This window comes from Chanos chanos, chromosome 1 (assembly GCF_902362185.1).
Source record: "Chanos chanos chromosome 1, fChaCha1.1, whole genome shotgun sequence".
Taxonomy (NCBI): domain Eukaryota; kingdom Metazoa; phylum Chordata; class Actinopteri; order Gonorynchiformes; family Chanidae; genus Chanos; species Chanos chanos.
Window position 1 is genome coordinate 37,654,923 of NC_044495.1, and position 20,598 is coordinate 37,675,520.

A 20,598-nucleotide genomic window follows, 5' to 3' on the forward strand; every position below is an offset into this window, starting at 1 on the left:
AAAACTGGCTGCTCAGAGCTATTCTGGGGCGGATGAGTTGACCAGACGCTTTGGATGCTGAGGTTGAAATGTGTAAATTGAGAGTGTGGTTATGCCAGGCCAGACGTCCACGGTTCCGAGGGGAGAGACTCAGATGCGGAATTACTCACCCTTCAGTCTTCCCGCCGAGTTCTTCAGTTGTAACGGGCCGTCGTGGATCAGTTTCCGACCTCGGATCAGGTCCTCCCTGGCAAACATCTGTCCGCTCTTCATGCGCATGATGGATTTGCTGTCCGTTCGGCTGTACACCTCCTTCAGCCGCCGTTTCTTCTCGTACTCGTTCACCTTGTTGTCCACGCCAGCTATCAACTCTTTGACTAGCCTCAGAGCCAGTGCCAAGTCTTTGTGGTCCTCCTCGTTATCTGGGAAACACACACACACACACAAGCACACACACACACGAGACATAAATGAGTTACAGCTGGTCGGTTCTTCCTGTGAAAACCTAATTTGAGAGACACCATACAGAATCGAGGTCCACTTCATTTCAGTCTGGCATATCAATTTTTCAGATCGGCGGCTGAGTAAGCAAGACTAAAATGGAAATGATGGCAGCTGAATCTGGCATCTGTCCTTGTTCAGTTTGTCAACACCAACCAAGCAGACCAGGCCTGTTCATTTACTCAGACACATACACGTTACTGTACCCAGCAGCCTCAGCTATGCAGTGTTTTTATTTCACCCCTGGATTCTGGGGCCAATTTGACACACAGAGACTAAACCTAGTCAAACAGCTGAAGAGGTGGTGTTTGGATTGAGATTCTGCACTGGAAATATTTATTAGGCAAAGACTTTCGCTTAACTTGGCGCTAAGAAACAGACGCAAATTACTTAACAGTTTCTTTCCGATCTACACTGGCTTGAGAACTTGGTGAATGGGCCAGTAAGTTCTCACTCTCTCTCACTCTCACTCTGCATGTGTGTGTTCGAGTGGTGGTGTGCGAGTTTGTGTGTGTGTGTGTGTTTGAGTGGTGGTGTGCGAGTTTGTGTGTGTGCGCGCGTTTAAGTGGTGGTGTGCGAGTGTGGTTTTACCTTTCGTATGCTCCAGGATCCTCTGTAAGAGGACAGGGTACTTGGTGATGCGCTGTGTGACTAAGAGGATGCACTCAGGAATGCTGAGCCTTCGAACAATCGTGCTGCTCATCTTTTTCTGCACAACAAAACCAGATGGAGGAGTTTAGACCACACAGTCTGAATTAGGACTACCGTCAGTGTGGATATACGAAAAGAAAGAGAATTAGTACAGCTTCTTGGCCAAAAAAATGAAAGTTTTGCTTTGTTGAAAAAGGAAAAAAAAAGAGAGAAATTTTTAGGAGGGGAAAAAGCTTTGGACAGTGCCATCTGGTGGACACCTGTGGCACTGTGATTTGAGAGACAAAAGCTACCTTGATGAAAGCTTGGAAGCGTTTGTCTTTGGTGTGGAGCTCCTTGTAGAAGTTGACTGCTTCACTGTGTCGACTGCAGAATTTGCCATAGACTTTCTTCATACGCTCAGCGTTAGATTCAGAGAACTGAAGGGTTGCATTCAGAGAAATTAAAATGAGTGACAAGAAGAAAAAAAAAAACCTCAGCAAAGACAAAAACAGGAACTTAAAAAGCAGTATCCCCACAATGTATTGCAAGTTAACCACCATAGTAAGTTAAAGTATCGTTAAATGTGCTTTAAATCTAAGTGCTTGATGTTTCTGTTCTTTGTATTGTCTTCATTTAACTTTCCATAGAGGAACATCTGTTGTTTCTTAAACCTTGTTTAATGAAATTTTCTCACTGTTTCGTTCATTCTCACTCACCTGGGAGACCAGAACATCACCGATTTTTCGAATGATGAAGCCACCTTCCCCGCAGCTCTGGGAGGAAGCCTCTCTCTTCCTCTCCAGCATGCGGGAAAAGAAGTGAGTGTGTAGGTCCAACAGATCGTCCATCATAGGGAACACTCTCTCTACTGTCTGTGCTTCTAGTTGTACCTCTTTCAGTAAACCTTTACTATACACATCAGACATTATCTTTAAGGTTCTCACGTGGTGCATCTCTGTCTGAATCAGCTCTGTGGGGGTGGGGCAAAGGAAAATAACATTACTTTACCATCAGACGACTGGCTGACACGTGTGTAATATGGTTGACTGACAAATCACAACAAATGACACGTCGACGGAAGCCAATACAGTTTTCACTGCATTGGTTGATTCCTTTTTTTTTCGTTTATGTCATAGTGATAATAATAACAGTATATGGATCAGATCTGTAAATACAAAATACAGGCAAGAATTTCTACAATTAAGATTGTACATGTTGAATGCAATCACATACAAACATGCCTGATTCAGATCACTTATTTATTGCCAAGCGTTTGATGTGTGTTAGTACTGGTGTGCAGCAAAATGAAACAGTCTTGCAGATACCAAGAGATGAAATTTACAGAACACTGCACTCTGCACAAAGTAACCAAGAGGAACTGAAAGAGGAAGTGAGCTAGTGTGTTCAATTTCACGCTAAAATAAGAGACACGTAAGGATCTCTTTGAAATCTTCTCTCATCCACCAAAATCGAATCTTCATGCTGTTGCAGCATGTCTTCTTGCCGACGCAAATTCGTCATTGCTTTTACTCTTGCTGGTTTCAATTGAAAGCGGAGAGAAACAGTTTACCATAGAAGGAGATTCTTACCATAGATGACGTCTTGTCTTTTGACAACATCTTTCTTGAGTTGCTTCAGGTACTTCTTGTCCACGGTGAAACTCCATGAATCAGCCTCTAGTTCTTTAGCATCCGCCTCAAACTCACCCATCAGCTGACTATCCATCATCTCTGTCCCTGATACACACACACACACACACACACACACACACACACACACACACACACAAATAAACAAAACTGTCCAACTCTGATGTTTCATGTGTGTGATTAAAAGAGAGTGTCAATACTGTTGATCATTATTTACTCAGTTACTGTAATTATATAAGATCATCATCTTGGTGAAGACCAATGAACAGCTTCAAATGTTACTATTACAGGATCCAGATGATGATCTATATGTTGTGATTTTTTACAAAATATCATCTGAATCCAGCCTAAGTCAAGTCCATTCTTTGTGCTGTAAGTCCAAAAGGCGATTCAGTAACAGCAGTGGAACTTGTTGAAGAACAAGACCAAGCCCAGGTTCTGCGGTGAGTTTCTTAAGAAGCTCACCTTCATCAGTAAGGGACTCTGTGGACTCGTTGACTTTGCTAGTCTTGTGTAAAGAGTCTGTGGACTGGGAGAGGTACTTGGGAACTTTCAGTGGCATTTCATCAAACAGGGGCCTGTGCAGGTTGACACAGGGAGAGAAAAGAAAGAAGAAAAAAAAGAGAGAGAAAGACAGAGCATTAACTACAAGTTGGTACATGAAACCAGGCTGCGGGTGAAAAGCGTTAAGCGCTGAGCTTTGCGACTTACCCTGCTATGTTGCTAATGGAGACGCTTTTGGACAGGTTACTGTTGAAGATAAGACCGGTGCTCCTGCGGGGTCCCAGGGGGACAAGGGGGGCTGGCTGTTCGTCCGGGATAGACACGGTCGACCACGGTCGCTCCCGTGCCGGGATGGCTAACCACACACACACACACGCACACACACACAAAAACAACAACAACAACAAAAAAAAAAACGCAAAGACGGAGAAAGATGAAACCAAATGCATGGAGCTGTACTGTCACTCAAACTACACCACAAAATAATATGACCGAAATTCATTTTTGAGATTAATTAATTAAGGACTGGCATTAATATCTAGGATTGGATGTTAAGATCAAAGATGAAAGACTCACTTTTGCTTCTCATGGTCACACTGGGCACTGGAGAAAAATCTGGAACTGACTGCTGCTGCCTCTGTTGCTGTGAATGAAAAGAGATAAAATTCAGACCAACAGAAGTACGATATAAAGGCACACACACACACACACAGACACACACTAATGCGTAACCTTCCAGTTTCTCAGTAAACTATACATAGCCTTATCAGCTCTGTTATATTAATACTACATAAGCAATACTCTCTTACGCATTTGTGTGCAAGTGCATGTAAAAGGGATGCAACAAATAGAGTAGTTAACTTACCTTCATTTTAACTTTGGCACACACAGGAAGATTCTCTCTACATCCTTTATGAACTTGCGAATTGCAATCTGAAACAAAAGGAATGGAATGGAGTAGAGGTGATTTGAAAATGATTTCAAATCTTTTTGGATGCAGCCCCTCCAAAAAAGATTCAAAGAGTTAGGAGAAGATTAAGAAAGGACAGTTTCTGTCACAAGAGAGAAAGTGTGGTGTGACGGCAGTTAGCGCCTTGGCCATCTCATCTCCTAACTGTCTGACAGCTCAGGAGTCTATAACTCAGGGCTTCAGTTCAGCCCTTTTTCGACTGAAACACACACACACACACACGCACGCACGCACGCACGCACTTGACTCTCACATCTAGGCTCTGAGCAAGTCAAACTTCGCTCACGCTTCAAACACACAGAGTCACCTAAAACGAACTGGACAAAAAACAAAAAAATAAAACAAAAAAAAAAAAAAAAAAAATCTACAAACCTTTGAAATCTGGAATCTATCTCAGTTGTTCCTGCTTGATCAATATCACTGGGTAAACAGTCACATCTCACCACACAGAAAAGGTTTACATCCAATTAAGGAAAACAAACAACAACAACAAAAATATATAAGTGCACATATAAGTTTGCTGATGTACTGAATAACTACTTCTGGTCTCTACCTTTTTACACCCTTTCCAAATGGCTGCGCTTTCATTGTCAAACACACATATCAACACACACACACGCACACGCAAACACACCCATTATCCTCTACACACTCAGAGGAGGATCAAGGGCTCTTTCAAAGCTAAAGCAAACAGAGCACAGACAAAAGCAGTCTATGTCTATACAGTACAGTGCCATTGTACCGCAGCAAAGACTCAGTTCACTTCAAATTTACACTCCTCCACTCATCTCCCCTTCACCAAACACTGACAACACACACACAAACACACACACACACAAACACACACGCATAAACACACACATACACATACACATACACATACACACGCATACACACACACACACACACACACACACACACACACAGACACACACACATATCATTCTGCATGCAGGAGGAGGACAATGCCTGTTTGTTCACAGCACCTCCCCATTCCCCTCCTCTTCTGAATGATTTGTTTTAAAGTCTGGTTTGAGACACAACTCTGGGGTGTGTATAATTATGCTGTCTTTAATAACTGCTTTAATCACTACCCTGGGTGTATCACACACAGAGGAGAGCCCAGTCCTCAGTACCTACAGTCAGCCCCATTCAACCTCCCCACCCTCCACCCCCACCCCCCACACACACACACTCTTTTTCTTTCTTTCTTTTTTTTTTTTTTTTTTTTTAGAGATTTCTCCGTTAGGAAAAGGCATGGGGAGAGCAGATGTGTGGAAATGGGTCAGCGGCAGAGAACACACATGGATCCACTTTCTTAGAGATGTCTCTAATGACTACACATGAACACATTTACTGCAGTAGCTTACTCCTGTCTACCTTACAACACACACACACACACACACACACACACACACAAACAGTCACAAGTCCTCAATAAACATTATGGAAATGCAGCATAAGAACACAAAGACATTATGAAGTGAGGCTAAACAGATCAAGACTTGTCTGGCAAATGTTCTACTGCCATATCTTATAAGACTATAACTATCTCTCTCCACCAATTCAATTCTATTACGAGGAGATGTGGAAGGAGTTTTAGGTCAAGATGAAGAGTGAGTTTCAGATGAAAGAGTAATAATTATGGTATGTGATATGAATGTTATGGAATTTTTCCCTAATTAGGGCCCTAATAGTGAATTAGAAAACTTCGAGACTAAATCGGGAAAGAAATGCTACGGTGAAATGTGAACTGGTAGAGGTGTGTGGTCTTTTTTTGTTGTTGTTGTTGCTCATTTTCTGCGTTTTGGAAACATAATCTGATGACACAATTAACACAAACAAAAAGCCAACAAACCCAAAAAAAAAAAAAAGAACACCAAAAGTGTGTGGAGAACGTGTAAGTCACTTATGGGAACTCGACGACAGAGTGTTCTGAGAACTTGTGTGAGGGGGAGGAGGACAGAAGAGAGGGAAGGAGAGAAGACGAGGGGTGAACGGAGGTTAAAAAAAAAAGAAAAGAAAAGAAGTAAGAAGCTGACAGGATGTTGCCATGCATACAGTGCACTGCTCCATGCAGCACTGTGCTACGGCTGCACCAGCTGTGGCAGGGCGGAGGGGAAGGGTGATGCAACTCTGTGAAAGACTGAGGAGTCTGAACTGGGCATACCGCCACCTCCCCAGCACCCCCCACCCCCGTTCCCCCTGGCTAATCTCTCTTTCTCTCTCACACACACACACACACAGAGAGAGAGAGAGAGAGAGAGAGAGAGAGAGAGAGAGAGAGAGAGAGAGAGAGAGAGAGAGAGAGAGAGACACTACATGAACTCCTTTTCTCCTAGACTGAAAACAAACAAAGACTTTTCCTAAGCTCATGGGAAATGCTCTCATCTATCGCTGCTATACAAGTCCATCATTAGTCACAATGACCGTTATAGCAAACTTACCACGTCTGTTTGCTTACATAAAAACTAAAGTTCTGTGAGAAAGCAAAGGCATGCTCTTGATGCCTTCAAAAATGTAAATGCCTCTGAATGCCCTGGTTTTACACTAGCTTTTGTTTTTGTCGTTATTAGGGTTGCTACTGTTGTTGCTGTAATTGCAGTTGTGAATTTTTTTAATCACAAAAATCAGTCTATAACTTTTAACGTAACCTATGGTCTGATCTGTAAAAAGACAAGTGAAAAAGCTCTTTAAATAGACCCTCTGATGCATGGCCAACCAGCAGCTGTGACTGAAGGAGGAACTTTCACACAAAAGGCCAGTGACCAAGAACTGACTGCATCATCCACCTAAACAGCACAGTTCACACAGAAAGCTCTGGAACTTTCATGCAAAATCTAGCATTTCATCTTTTTCGTCTTTGAAGATGGTGTATTGTGCATGAAAACTGAAGGGGGAAAAAAAAGAAAAAGAAGAAGAGGCGAGGCATTGAGAAGTAGAAATCAGAACGGACCAGTGAGAACATCCAACATCAATCTCATAAACTATCTTCAGACCAGTCACAAAACCAGAACTATCTCCAGTCTAAATATGTACTTATTTGCCTTAGCCACTGATCATGTGAGTGCCCCCCCCCACCCCACCCCCCCCACCACCATGGTAAAGGGGCAGAGTCAGTGTCTCCAGGGAGGAAGTGGTGCTTTCTGAACTGAGCGCAGTGGAGGAGGAAGAGAGAGAAAAAAAAAACAAAAATCTTACTGGTGCACATGAAGGCATCTTTAGTGTTGATGGGTTTGTTGCATTGATGACAGGGACCCCCGGGGGCCACAGTCACGGCGCTGAAGAGGTGCCCATTGGAGGCTCTCTTCTCCTTCTCCTTGGCGTCTCGCTCCTTGTCTTTGTTTTTCTCTTTGTCCTTCTCCTGAGAAGAAAGACAGGATGAATGGGTAAAGTGAAAGAAGACAATGTCAGAACAGATATCGGTCTCTATCACTCCCACTCAGTGCCTCTCCGTCTCTTTCTTCTTCTGACTTTTACTCACTGTCTACCACTCTGTCTCTCTGATTCTGAGCTGCAGGGTTCAATCGGTCCTCCCACAGTTAAGATTGTCTGGCAGGTTGCCAGGTTTAAGTGCGTTAGACCTCCAATTACCCCAGAACCCTTGGCACCAACGTGCAATTAAAACTGACCGAGTCAAATTCTTTATGCACTTCCAACGTCAACAGGTCAACCAACGGAATCCATCCAAGTGGACATTTCCACTGGTTAAAGAACCCATAATTTCAGGTGAAGTTTACAAGGAGACCTTCGTCCTGTATCCACTGGACTGGATGGTTTTCATAATATGAATGCACCGGAAAATCTTGAAAATATTCAAGAAAGAAATCGCAATACGACACAACACAATATAATGTGCTTTCACAGTTTAGATTATAAGCAGTAACACACTTCTGATTCATGAGTAATACTGAACACAAAGGAGGGAGTTCAAACCTTCTGCTATTTTCAGACAAGTTTCCTCTCTATCTAAAGTAGAGGACAAATCATTCAGTAATCCAAGCAGATATTTGTTTGAAACACAAAACGCTGTTTCATAATTGGAGAAAATACAAGCCTTTTAACAGTGCACGCTTGCGTGCCACCACACACAAGTGTCATTTTCTCATTCAACAGCCTAACCCCCCCTAAGTTACTAAGTTAGCTTCCCACCACTCGTTATGGTCTTACGACAAAGGTCTTGCAACACATCTTCAGACATGTTAAAAAGAAGTCATTTCATAGCATTTGGTGTTTGTACACAGCGAGTTTTTTTTTTTTTTTTTAAAGTTCCTGAACAAGACCAAGGGTTTCTGTGATTCTGCGAACTTACACAAGGCTTCACAGGTCAGATATCACATGCTCGACTACTTTCAGGTCACTTATCCCAACTTTACTAACACAACATGGGGAAAACTGTTCTACATGCAAACAGGAAGTCCAAACAACTGCCATGAGACAAGGAATCCAGAAAAAGTGGGGGGGGAAAAAGGAACAACTGAAGACACAGCTCCAGAGAACATTTTCACAGCAAGGCTACGTACTAAACTTTCCAAAGCTGACCAACAAAGAGTCTTCTTTCTTTATCTTTACACTCTCCACATATGTGCCAACCCTGAAGCCAAGTGAAAAGACCTACCTCCCCCAGCCCCTCCGCAGGGCCCCGCAGCTTCAAGGACCGGCCCTGGGGCAGAAACCTCCGACACAGCATGGACATGGCTGTCTAACAAGGGGGCAAACAGCCGCCGACGGTGCACTGGCCCCCGCGCTGGAGTCGTGATTTACAAACAGTCGGCCATTCCCACAACACCGGTGACTGAATACGAACTACAGGAAGTGAAGTCGCAGTGGGTGTAGCAGTAAAGTGTCTCGCGTCTCTCTCTTTCTCTCTCTCTCTCTCTCTGTTTCTCTCTTATTCTGGTACAGCTTAAAGATGCAGCACCTTCCGTTTCTTAAGGTACTTCCCCCTCGAGCTTGACTCGTTCAGTTTCTTGTGTTATACTCTTGATCTGATCTCACATCAGGTCACACTAAAGTCTAAAGTCACACTAATGGTTTAATAGACCGACAACCGACAAGTTTAAGCGGATGTTCTGAGTTTAGAGGAGGTAACATTTTTCTGCATTCACAGGTTACAAACAAACCACACCGTTCTGCAAATCCATGATGTCACGGGGCTGTGACTTTTTTTTTTTTTTTAGTTGTTTTCTGTGTTTTTTTTTTTGGTTGATGTTCAGAAGCGGAGAAGCTCTGGAAACTGCGATGCAAAAAGCGACCGCACTGCGCTCTCGACTTCCTGCACAACTTCCCTACTGCTGACATACACCATTTGCCTCTCTGCTGCACACAACCTGTCAGATTGAGAGCAAAACACCACCGCCAACCTTCTGCCTGTTTTGTAAGTGATGTGGGGAAAACAGAGAATTGACCACCGAGTAAAGCCAAGTATATGAAACCTCAAAACACACATAGCATTATGGCAAAAGCTTTGGTTCAGAAGATTGAAAAAAGAAAAAAAAGTAAATATTGATGGTTGTCGTGACAACATGACCCATCTTTTTTTTCCCCTCATCACAGCACAAGCAGCACAAAGGTCTATCAACACAGGCCCTACAAACACAGAAATCTCCAGAATGTATGCACTGGGTTAAGTCTGACAAACCATGCTCTGTCAAAGCTTACTGAAGACCTAGCTGGGTTCAATGGAGCCCAATAAGACGCTAAATTTTTACCCATGCTGCAATATCACATTACAGTTCCGAGGCTCTGGGGAGGGCAAGGTAAATTTTCAGAGTTAGGAAAAACAAGAAGATTCAGCTTTGGCTCAAGAGTGACGTGCACACCCTGAGTATGGTTGTCTTGTGGGAGGAGCTGAGGCGTGAATCAGGCCAACTGACCTTGTTCTTTTTGCTCATCTTGCTCCTGAGGTAGCTGAAGGTGCGGCTCACTTTTGTTCCCCCTGTTCTCCCCTCGCTGTCGCTCCTCAGTGGCCCTGGATCCTCCTCAGATATGCTGAGAAAGGAAAAAAAAAGAAAGACACACAGAGAGAGGGACACAGAGACACAGAGAGAGAGAGAGCTTTAAGCAGTGAAGACACTCTATCCATGGTGTCTAAGGTTCCTGTGTAGGCCTGGCCCTAAGAGTGCGGTAGAGCAGGGGGTCTTACCTGTACTCTACGGATCCTGAGGTACCTGAGAAAGAGCTCAACCCTGAAACGAAACAGAGGTCATCAGCCAATGGAAAACAAGTATTACTGACATGGTTCTGAGTGGATCCAATATAATATACCATAATAACAAAACACTCAGTCAGACATTCTTCAGACATTCTAAAGACCTTTGTGCATGAAGACAGAACATTAGAGCTGATTTCAGAGTACAGACATAAGGTCACTGAATTGCTAAGGAATTCCTCATCAAAACATTTTTCAGTCTGTTTTTATGGATGTGAGTCATGCTGTTATCGCCACTAAAACAAACAATTAACAGGAAACCTCATTTTACATGCAAACACTACTTTGGAAGGAAGCTTCAAACTATATGACAAAAAACTCATTGAGAAACTGATTTTCATTTCTAAAGGATGTGAAGTAAAACGGTATCAGGTAAACATGGAGCCTTTTGATGTAGTACATATGAAGTTGTGACTTTTACAGTGTTTTTTTTATTTGTCATTTTATAGGTAGGTGCAAAAATTTAGCAATTGAGGCCACATAAAATTTTACCATGGTACACATATTTCAGTATCACTGTACACGGAATGTGATGTATTATGGTATTTTTGGCAGAACTTTGGCATGTCATACAGTAAGTACAATAGTTCTACACCACAGTCCAAAAATTAAAGGTTAACTTGAACTTGAGCCTGAGGAGTTTCAGAAATTTACCGGCAAAAAATTTGGTTGATGCAACATGTGACAGGGCATAAGAAAACTCAGAGTCATTCTATACAACAATCTATACAACTGTATGAATGAGCCATGACCACATGTTTTTCACACCACACTCAGTGCTATCTGACCCAGAACTGAGCTCATTCTGCACACTGGTCATGTGCATGAACAACAGTGGTTCAGTAGAGCTCTTTTGACTGGACAACAGATCTTTGAATCAAGGCTTATATCAACCATCTTTTAATATCTAACATTAGGTTTTTTTGGGTTTTTTTTAAAGGAATGTTCAGAAGCCCCCCACTGGTCTCTAAGCCATTTCAAATAACATGCTAAACTAGCTCTGCCAAGTGCAATTTATATTTAATCACTATGCATAGCGAGAGCTTGGGTTTTATTTTTCTCTTTGTATTAAAAAAATGTGCTAGTCGGTCTTATAACTCGCAGAGGGGCTGAGTGGGCAGTCAGCAATGAAATCTTCTAAAGGCAATTCTCTCTCTCTCAGCAGCTGCGAAGTCGAAAGGGAGTCCTTTGAAACGTGTTTATGTGGATCTGAACAACTTTAAGACGAAGGACGGCATAGCCAACGGAAAGAAACGGAGGGAGGAAAAAAAAAAAAGGCGGAAAGTTCGTCAGGAGGACCTCAATATCTACGGGTGAAACCTCATATATCTGGGAAAAAGGTTACTTGAGTAGCGGTCTACATTTACCAAAAAGTCAATTCTCAAGTCTCCTTTAGAAACCAATAATGAGAAATAATACGTCAATTTCTGGGTGGGAGCTCTGGACGTTCCACCAGGAGAAAAGCAGATGAGGATAACAGATGGTGAACGAGTCTGCTCAACCCCTTCTTTCTGTGGTAGTGAACGAATTCTTATTAATACTGGTTCATATGCAGTCGATTCAGGTAAGTCTAAATGGCCACCGTGTGTTTTCAAGTATTTGCGGGGGTACAGAAATAAAAACATTCTTAAGAGTCTGGTTGTTTTTTTTAATTTTGATTTAGTACTATCTAAAGAGAACCAAAATCAAAATACAGCTATTTGGTAACTTAACTGCTATCACTAATGTTGTTTTGCTACAAAATATACTAAAGGCCATGCTTTAACATATTCACACAAACTGTAAAGTTTATCTGAAAGTGTTCAAGCCTTTTACCAAGGCGCGCAATTCAAGGACCATTTACAGAAGAACCAAACAAGATTACCAGAGTACAAGAGAACAGCTTCCATAACACAGATTCTACATCAGATGAAAAAATCATGCATATTTATGAAAACCAACCAAATCCAACGCATACTATTAGCACTCTTGTGTGATTGTCTTTAGTACATCAGAGCACTCTTTCATTGAACGAATTAGTGCGCACACACACACACACATGATGTCATCCACGCCACAAGGGCAGGCCTTGCTTGACTGAAATATACACACCAGGCTCAATGGCAGTCTGGGAAAAAACTTTAGGGTTAGTATATCCGGGGGAGGGGAAGACATTCCAAAACCATTTGCATTCTCTGTGCTCTATTTTAATTGTTTATCTGAACAAATCTGATTTGGGGAACATTACCCAAGAGGACAGAGTTTAAATGGGTGAAACACAGATCATGGTTTATTTGAGGGGGGGGGGGGTGCTATTTAGTAGCATACAAGGCACATTTCACATTTCACAAGAGTGAAGGTAGGGGTTTTGAACTTAGCATTAAAGGAGTTTGGGGTTTTTTTTTGTTTGTTTGTTTCTTTTTACTTACTGACTGTCCCCTCCTCATCACTGGATGAAGAGCCAATAGAAAAGACACTTTTAGATTTGGAAAGGGCTGGAGACAAGCTGAAGGAGAAGGAGATTCGTCGCTTGGGTCGAGGCCGTCCAATTGCTGTAGGGTTCCCAGTTGAGGGGCATAAAAAAGATCAAATCAGGCATTACATAAACCAAATTAAAAAAAAACGGGGGGCGTGACTTATCGCATGTGTGTCTATTCTCAGTGAGCGCACCATAAACACCACGTAGAGGGAAAGGGCATCTCCTGAGGAACGCTGAGGTTAAATGATAAGACAGGAGGAGTCAAGCAAAGCCTATCACCTCAACCAACTACAGTCCGAGGAGAAAAAAAAAACATAACCAAAAAACCGTACAGGGAGAGAGAGGATCAGGGACCACTTCTTAAAAGGTGAGGTGTGAGTTGCTGATGCTGCTGATCCGGAAACAGTTGCCAGAGTGTGAGTGTAGAGACAGTGAGAAAGACAGCAGCTGATCTCAGGTCAGTGGCGATGCTGAGCTCATAATGGCTGAGATAAGTATTTGGGTTAAAACAGGTGTTCCCACACCAGCTGTTAAGTGCAGAAAGACACCAAAGCCACTGAGAGATATCAGACACATTGTGATATGTTCAACTAACCGTCCAGATCTTTCTGGCTGATGGCCAGCATGGACACTGACTTGGTGAGCAGTTGATGCGTGGGTGGGCGATCTCGTCTTCCAGGGTGTGCCCCAGCAGATTTCTGATTGGAAAAAAAAAAAAGAAAGACAGAATGACACATCAAAAAGGCGTTGCTATTGGAATGGTCAAAGTTTCCAGCAACTTCCGGTTGGCTTTGTAAAACAGTCAGTTCCAGTATAACACACTACAACAACAAAAAATTCAGTCAGACATTCTTAAGTTAGACATCCTAAAGACCTTTGGAATTTTGTGCATGAAGACAGAACATTAGAGCTGATTTCAGAGTACAGACATAAGGTCACTGAATTGCTAAGGAATTCCTCATCAAAACATTTTTCAGTCTGTTTTTATGGATGTGAGTCATGCTGTAATCGCCACTAAAACAAACAATTAACAGGAAACCTCATTTTACATGCAAACACTACTTTGGAAGGAAGCTTCAAACTATATGACAAAAAACTCATTGGGAAACTGATTTTCATTTCTAAAGGATGTGAAGTAAAACGGTATCAGGTAAACATGGAGCCTTTTGATGTAGTACATATGAATTTGTGTCTTTTACAGTGTTTTTTTTTATTTGTCATTTTATAGGTAGGTGCAAAAACTTAGCACTAAAGGTTAGTTGCTTCCCACATAAAATGTTACCATGGCAAAAAAAAAAAAAAAAGTGTTGCTATGGGAATGGCCAGTGTTACAAGTTTCCAGCAGATTCCTGTTTGCTTTGTAAAACAGTCAGTTCTCGATGAAGCTGATGGGAAATGGTAAACGGTGACGACGGTGTTTTGTAGAATTTTACCTGACTGTCCATGCTGCTGCAGTCCCCAAGATCCCACTCGTGTTCCTCTTCTGTCAGGGACACCAGAGAACCCCTCTCTTCACTCTCCTGCCGAACCGCACGCCCAGGCTCCTGCATAGACTCCCCTCCTCGACTCACCTGAGCCTTCCCCACCTCCCTGTCTGCCGACAGCCCCTCCAGACTGTAACTGAACGTTTAAAGAACAAATACAGTAATCAGACAGGACAGGACAGACCAGCTGAGATACTGACCAGTGTGACAGCAGCGAAGCTAATATGGCTGCTGTGTGTGTGTGTGTGTGTGTGTGTGTGTGTGTGTGTGTGTGTGTGTGTGTCTGTATATACATATATATATGTATGTGTGTGTGTGTGTGTGTGTGATATTACTGCTATGAATTAATAGTACTACTGAAGTAGCTCACCCTTACATGGTAACAAAACTTTCAAGGTGTTAGTATCTTATACAAAAACCACAAAAAAACAAACACACAAGTTCACACTCTGGTCTGTGCCGATGCACTCATTCCCTTTTGCCCAGCGTCTGTGCATGCAGGCATATATTCAAACTCATGCACACATGACACATATATAATAATAATACCCCCTAAGAGACTCCAAAGAAAACGAAACCACAAGTCAGGCTTGTGTGTGAGTTCAGTGAGAAAGAAGAGCAATAAGAGACAGCGAGCAAGAGTCAGCTGTGGGAAACAACTGGGGAAGATAAAAGGAGGAAAAAGAAAGAAAAAGCGACTGCATCAGAGAAATGGCGTCCTTGACTGGACGGATAAACATATTTCTTCACCTAGTGTTACCTTTGATAACAAACTAATTTCCTGGCTTGAAGATCATAACATTCTAAACGGAATGACTTCCTAGAGTATAAGTACACGACACATTAAAATTTCTGTCTCTCTGCATTCTGGGGACTCTATTATAAGCATCAGCAATTAATGCTGCATTTGAATTCGATCACAGCATTTTAATTAATTGATAACAACTGAAAAAGGCTCACCTGACGTCAGGTTCTGTGACGTAAATTATTATATTGCTCATTTTGAAGTGTGAATTACAGACTGTTGTATGCACAGCTGTTCTTCAACACTGTCTATGTTACAGGGCAGTTTCCGTGTCTAAGGTAGTGAGGCAAGCGGATGTGACTGCGTCGGTTTGTCTGAGGTTTACCAGTCCAGTCCACCACCATCAGAAGGCAGAATAAGCGCCAGAGGAAGCAAAGTCACACACATACATGCACGCACACACACACACACACACACACACACACACATACACACAAACACGCACACGCACGCGCACGCGCACGCGCACACGCACACACACACACACACCCCCAGGCTACGCAAGTGAGAGAGCATCACACAGCTGATTATATTCCCCATCTCTCACACTCTTTATCTCATCAACTTCATCTCTGACAAAAGCAAAACCAAAGTGCAGATCATGCACACACTCACAAACAACTCTTGTTTTTTTCTCTGAGCGTCTCTTTTTTTCTTTCTTTCTTTTTTTTTTCTTTTTTCTTGATAAGCAGACACGTTGGATGACCTTACCTTCTGCCATTCATTTCATCCGGCTCAGGACACGAAGCCTTAGCCGGACACCAGCTCATACTGACATAATGAAAAGGTGATGAAGCACAGATGGAGAAAGGATGGAGAACGGGGTGAACGGAAGGATGGATGGAAAAGGAGGGAGTGACAAGAGAAAGAAGAGAAAAGTGTCTGGTTACTCGCATGCAAAAGAGTGACGGTTATCATGAGTTCAGAAAGACAGTCTGATATTGATGAAGCACCCCCGGCCCCCCCCCCCCCCAACCCCACCCCCCTCCCGCCCGTCATAGAACGAAGTCTCACTCGGCATATAAGCTTACTACAAATTGCACAAGATTAATTTTCCGCTCTTTTTTGCAAGGCGGCATTTTAATACAGCTTAGTGTATAGTTGATGGTTAACTGGGACATTTTTCCACAGCACATTAGACATAGAATGTGTCCCTCCCCCACCCACTCACCCACCCACCCACCTCAACACCCACTGCCAAGGCAAGAGTCACGGAATAACTTTTATACATTTCCTTCAACAATTAAACACAAGCTTGGCACTATGCTAGCGGTTGGTAATGGAAAGAGTGAGAAATGTGGGTTGGTAGTACCTTCTCCTATGGCCTGCCGGCCTGCCTCCTTCTTGGCTTTGTACCGTACTGAAAAAAGTGAAAAAGTGGTGGGGGGAAAAAAAGAGAAAAAAAAAAAAGAAGGATGAACAAAGAGAAAATGATGTGTTTGACACATGAAATGAATGAGAGTTGTGTGGAGAGAGATGGAGTTAAATTAAAGTGATTTTTTTTTTCAGCAAAGAGGAGGAGACTAAACTAAAATTCTGTGACCGGACCTGCCATAGACCACAGAACCTTGTGACCGGACCTGCCATAGACCACAGAACCTTGTGATGGTTCAAAAAAAAAAAAAAGAAAAAGAAAAAAAAAAAAAAAAAAGATGGAAGATGAAGCAAAGACTTGTATGACACAAGTCTTGAACATACAAACACGTGAATGACGGGGGCAGAATTAGGTCAAGACTTTAAAACAACCACTGTCCTTAAAACTACCCAGTTTCTTTAAGTATATACAGCACAGGGGGTCAAGCATCTGTTCAAAGGACAGGACATGGATCCCTCTGACTGGATAAGGTCTTTTTCCCACAGAGCACAGTCACACAACCCACACTCTTCCCCTCGAGAGCAACTTCCTCAGAGCTGAACAGGACTTCCCCGACACACACACACAGTCACACAAACACATACAGACACACACACACACACAAAGGCATAATCCTATGACTCATAAAGGCCAGCGCAGACAGTAGATGCTAGAAGACAGAGGCCTCTGTGTCTGAGGGCACAGATAGGTTTCTCATTAAGGAGAGTGAGGGAAGAGTGCTTCATTCACATTAAACAGACAGGAGAACAATAACAGTTTCCTTTGTGTTATATGGTAGGAGCCTTAGCAAGACACTCTGATATCGCAGAGGACAAATAACTCTTCCGTGATTCCTAATAAAATTCAGAATAGTAATTTAATCTGCAAGGCCACTCATATTATGACAAGATTAAAGATGACTTTACCAACCACAAGGCTGTGCCATAAAAATGCTGGTTTCCTACATTAACCCCTTTTAGTCACTGACAGGTGTGAGTTCAGTTCTTTGTTTTGGTGTAGTTTACCTGCGCTGGTTCATCTCTGCCTCTCCGGCTGCGTTTTTGCTGGGGCCCCAGCTGTGCCTTCGGAATGGGGACAATGAACGGATGGATGACCTCATGAGGGCGGAGCGAACCGGCACCTCCGTCAGACGGTCTTTCCTCTCCTCCTCTTCTGTCTCTCTGGCGGCGGTGGACGTGGGCCTCCCGTCTCCTCTCTGGGCTTCCCGCTCCGCGTTGGCTTTGGGCGCGGCACTGGGCGGGGTGCTGGGTAAACCCAGGCTGCCGGTGTCATCCGTGGAAGAGCAGGAAACCGACACGCCGCTGGTGCTGTCCCCGGTTAGCGTCGCGCTGTCCTCTCCCTGCGGACGGAGAGGTGATGGGAGACCGGTCAAACGCTGGAGTATAAATCATCTTTCATTAAACAGCACAAGCTGCATACGATACAGTCATAAAGGCTCTCAATCCTGAGGGCTATATTGGTCTGACTGAGACGATGCAGAGGAGACTTTTAAATTCACATTTGATCAGTCTGAAGAGGAACATCTGCTGTTGCCTGTTAAGATCCCTGAGAGTCAATGTTAGATAAAAGAATCGAAAACAAGACACATCCACGCGACTATCTGTTGTTATGGAAACGTCAGTTTGTTGTTTAACCAGTACATAACTCTGGTACACTGTGCGAAAGGGCAAGAGAAGAGTTTTTAGAACAGGGACTGAGGTATTACTAGCAAAAAAAAATGAATTCCCCACTTTGTATGGATTTGATACATGTTATGAAACTAGAAAAGCTGGAGCCGTTAACCATGTAATAACAAGAGAGCTGCAAGGCTGGGTTGGGGTGACTTCACTTTTCCTTGTTTATTTTCCTGACAGCCTTAACGCTGGATCTCTGGGTGACGCGGAGGTGACGCCCCAGCAGCGTCAGAGCCGGTGACGTGGGTTTTTCCCTCTCTCTGTGGCACGAGGGTCAGACTACAGCAGAGACATGCTGTCAGGAGTTCTTTCCAGGCCCATAAATGTTACACAACTTTGTGCAGGCGGGGGGGGGGGTCAAACATGCGCTCCATGCTGAGAGAACATGTAGTGCGTGTGTGTGTGTGTGTGTGTGTGTGTGTGTGAGCGTGAGAGAGAGAGAGAGAGCTTGTTTCCATTCAGAGTGCATCTTTAGTTTGTTCCTATGCCAAAGCCAGAGTCAGGACGGGTGTGGCGTGCTACAGTGCATTAGCGTTAGCTTTGAGAAGACTGATTCCGTGTCGGCTTTACAAGCATTGGCCCTGGAAACGTTTCCAGATCACATGACTCTGGCCAAGTGCACACACACTCAACAGTATGGAGAGATACTGAACCAAAGAAACAAAAAAAAAAAAGATACAGGCCAAAGTATGGGGTAAAGAGAACAGAGAATTTCCGAGAGAAACTGCATCATTACCAATAACCGGTAACAAAGGCAAACTTAGTCAGATGCTTTTTTCAGCTCCAGACTGTGCCTAAGCTGCTGAGGTCATTGAACATTTTCTCAGAAAGCTTTTGCATAGCTCAGCAGTCTGCACTGCTGCAAAACTACAACACACGACGGAAATAAGAGCACAGAAAGTATTATAAAAATTCACACTTTTGGAAGTACATAATAAACAAGATGACAAGACGAGGGTACATACTACATTTAGCATATCTATAGGGAAAAAAAAAAAAGTTAGAGAGATTATATAGATTATACAGATGACTATATGGATGACAAAAGGATGGTTGGCAGGAGAGAGAAAGTTTTTGTTTTATTTTAATCTGTGGTAAGGTTTAGTCAAAAAAAAAAAGGCAGGTGAAAAAAAGGCAGAAAAGAAGTGAATGGGCTCATTTCATAATTACGACTCGGTCTGCGCGAGTCACATGATGTTGCAGACACACCGTTCATGCGTACGCTGGTTCTTCTAGGTAAACTCCAGCAGACATGTGAGATTTGAAATAAGATTTGGTAGAGGACACCAAACAGTGATGCAGGCCCTGAAAGTTCACATTTTTCTAATTAGAGGGGGGAGAGGTTTATGGGTACCTTGGAGACAAGCAGAAAGAAAGACAAACATTACGCGGTCAAGCCCCCGGTATTTCTCGACTCTTCGCCGTCTCCGCTGCGTCAGGCTTACCTTCTTAAAGACGCTGTCATCGCCCGCGTCTGGCACGAGGAGGACGTCCACGTCACTGGTTGAGTCACGCTGGGAAGTGGACACGGATCGACCCAGACTCTCTGGAGAGGGAGATGGAGGGAAATCTGAACAGGGGAGAGAGAGAGAGAGAGGAAAAACAGAGAGGGACACAGACAGACAGACAGACAGAGGAAGAGGAGAAGAGAGGGAGAAAGAGAAAGAAACAGACAAACAGACAGAGAGTGGTTTAAAACTGGTTTAACACAAGACTGAATATTTGACTAAGCTGAAAAACCACAGACAGAAAGAGAGAGACAGACAAGACAGAGTGTACTTAGCCAACAGTATTGCATCTCATCGTGCAATCCCACAAGACAGGATGCTGATGTCAGCCACTTAAACAGATTATTTATTTGACTCATTCGGTCTTTTAAACTGACAGGAAACCATCCATTTTCCTGCAGGGTGTGCAAGAGCATGCCTGTCTATTCTCATCTGATACAAAGAGGGCACTGTTTAGACTGGCAGACAGGCACATACAGAGACAGGTGAGAGGGAGCAGTCGAGAGAGAGGAAACAAAGGTGCACAAGCCTCAAAGGTCTGTACAGTAAGATGAATAGCATTGTTCACAATGCCATTTCTATTTGTTTACAACTTTTTGGTTTATTTTATGCATTTGTTTGTGTGTACAAGGGCTCCACTTAAGTGAATACACACTACTAGTAGTCTACTACACTAACAGGAATTTTTGACAAAGTAGGTACTTACTTACTTAAAAAAAAAAAAAAGAAGTTTTTGTTATCAAAAGAAAGCAGAGCAGAAAGCTGAAAAAAAATCTTTCAAAACTCTCTCATGGTGACTATCTTACCAACTACTGCACTGAACACTTATCAGATAACCTAAAACTGAC

The 20,598-nt window shown here is 43.1% G+C and overlaps 1 protein-coding gene across 1 annotated transcript in view; it reads right to left on the reverse strand.

The window, feature by feature from the left end:
- The window catches only part of LOC115822738 (A-kinase anchoring protein 13), a 66,377-nt gene that overhangs the window by 10,469 nt on the left and 35,310 nt on the right, over positions 1–20,598 (reverse strand). Inside the window, exons 10-27 of the mRNA XM_030786659.1 lie at positions 19,688–19,812; positions 17,574–17,908; positions 16,507–16,554; positions 15,906–15,965; positions 14,339–14,525; positions 13,501–13,603; positions 10,382–10,424; positions 10,113–10,227; positions 7,438–7,600; positions 4,132–4,199; positions 3,843–3,909; positions 3,474–3,621; positions 3,228–3,340; positions 2,703–2,849; positions 1,830–2,083; positions 1,425–1,550; positions 1,072–1,189; positions 150–401 (exon numbers count right to left, since the gene is read on the reverse strand). Coding sequence (XP_030642519.1) covers positions 150–401; positions 1,072–1,189; positions 1,425–1,550; positions 1,830–2,083; positions 2,703–2,849; positions 3,228–3,340; positions 3,474–3,621; positions 3,843–3,909; positions 4,132–4,199; positions 7,438–7,600; positions 10,113–10,227; positions 10,382–10,424; positions 13,501–13,603; positions 14,339–14,525; positions 15,906–15,965; positions 16,507–16,554; positions 17,574–17,908; positions 19,688–19,812 — 2,472 coding nt within the window. The remainder of the gene's footprint in view (positions 1–149; positions 402–1,071; positions 1,190–1,424; positions 1,551–1,829; positions 2,084–2,702; positions 2,850–3,227; positions 3,341–3,473; positions 3,622–3,842; positions 3,910–4,131; positions 4,200–7,437; positions 7,601–10,112; positions 10,228–10,381; positions 10,425–13,500; positions 13,604–14,338; positions 14,526–15,905; positions 15,966–16,506; positions 16,555–17,573; positions 17,909–19,687; positions 19,813–20,598) is intronic.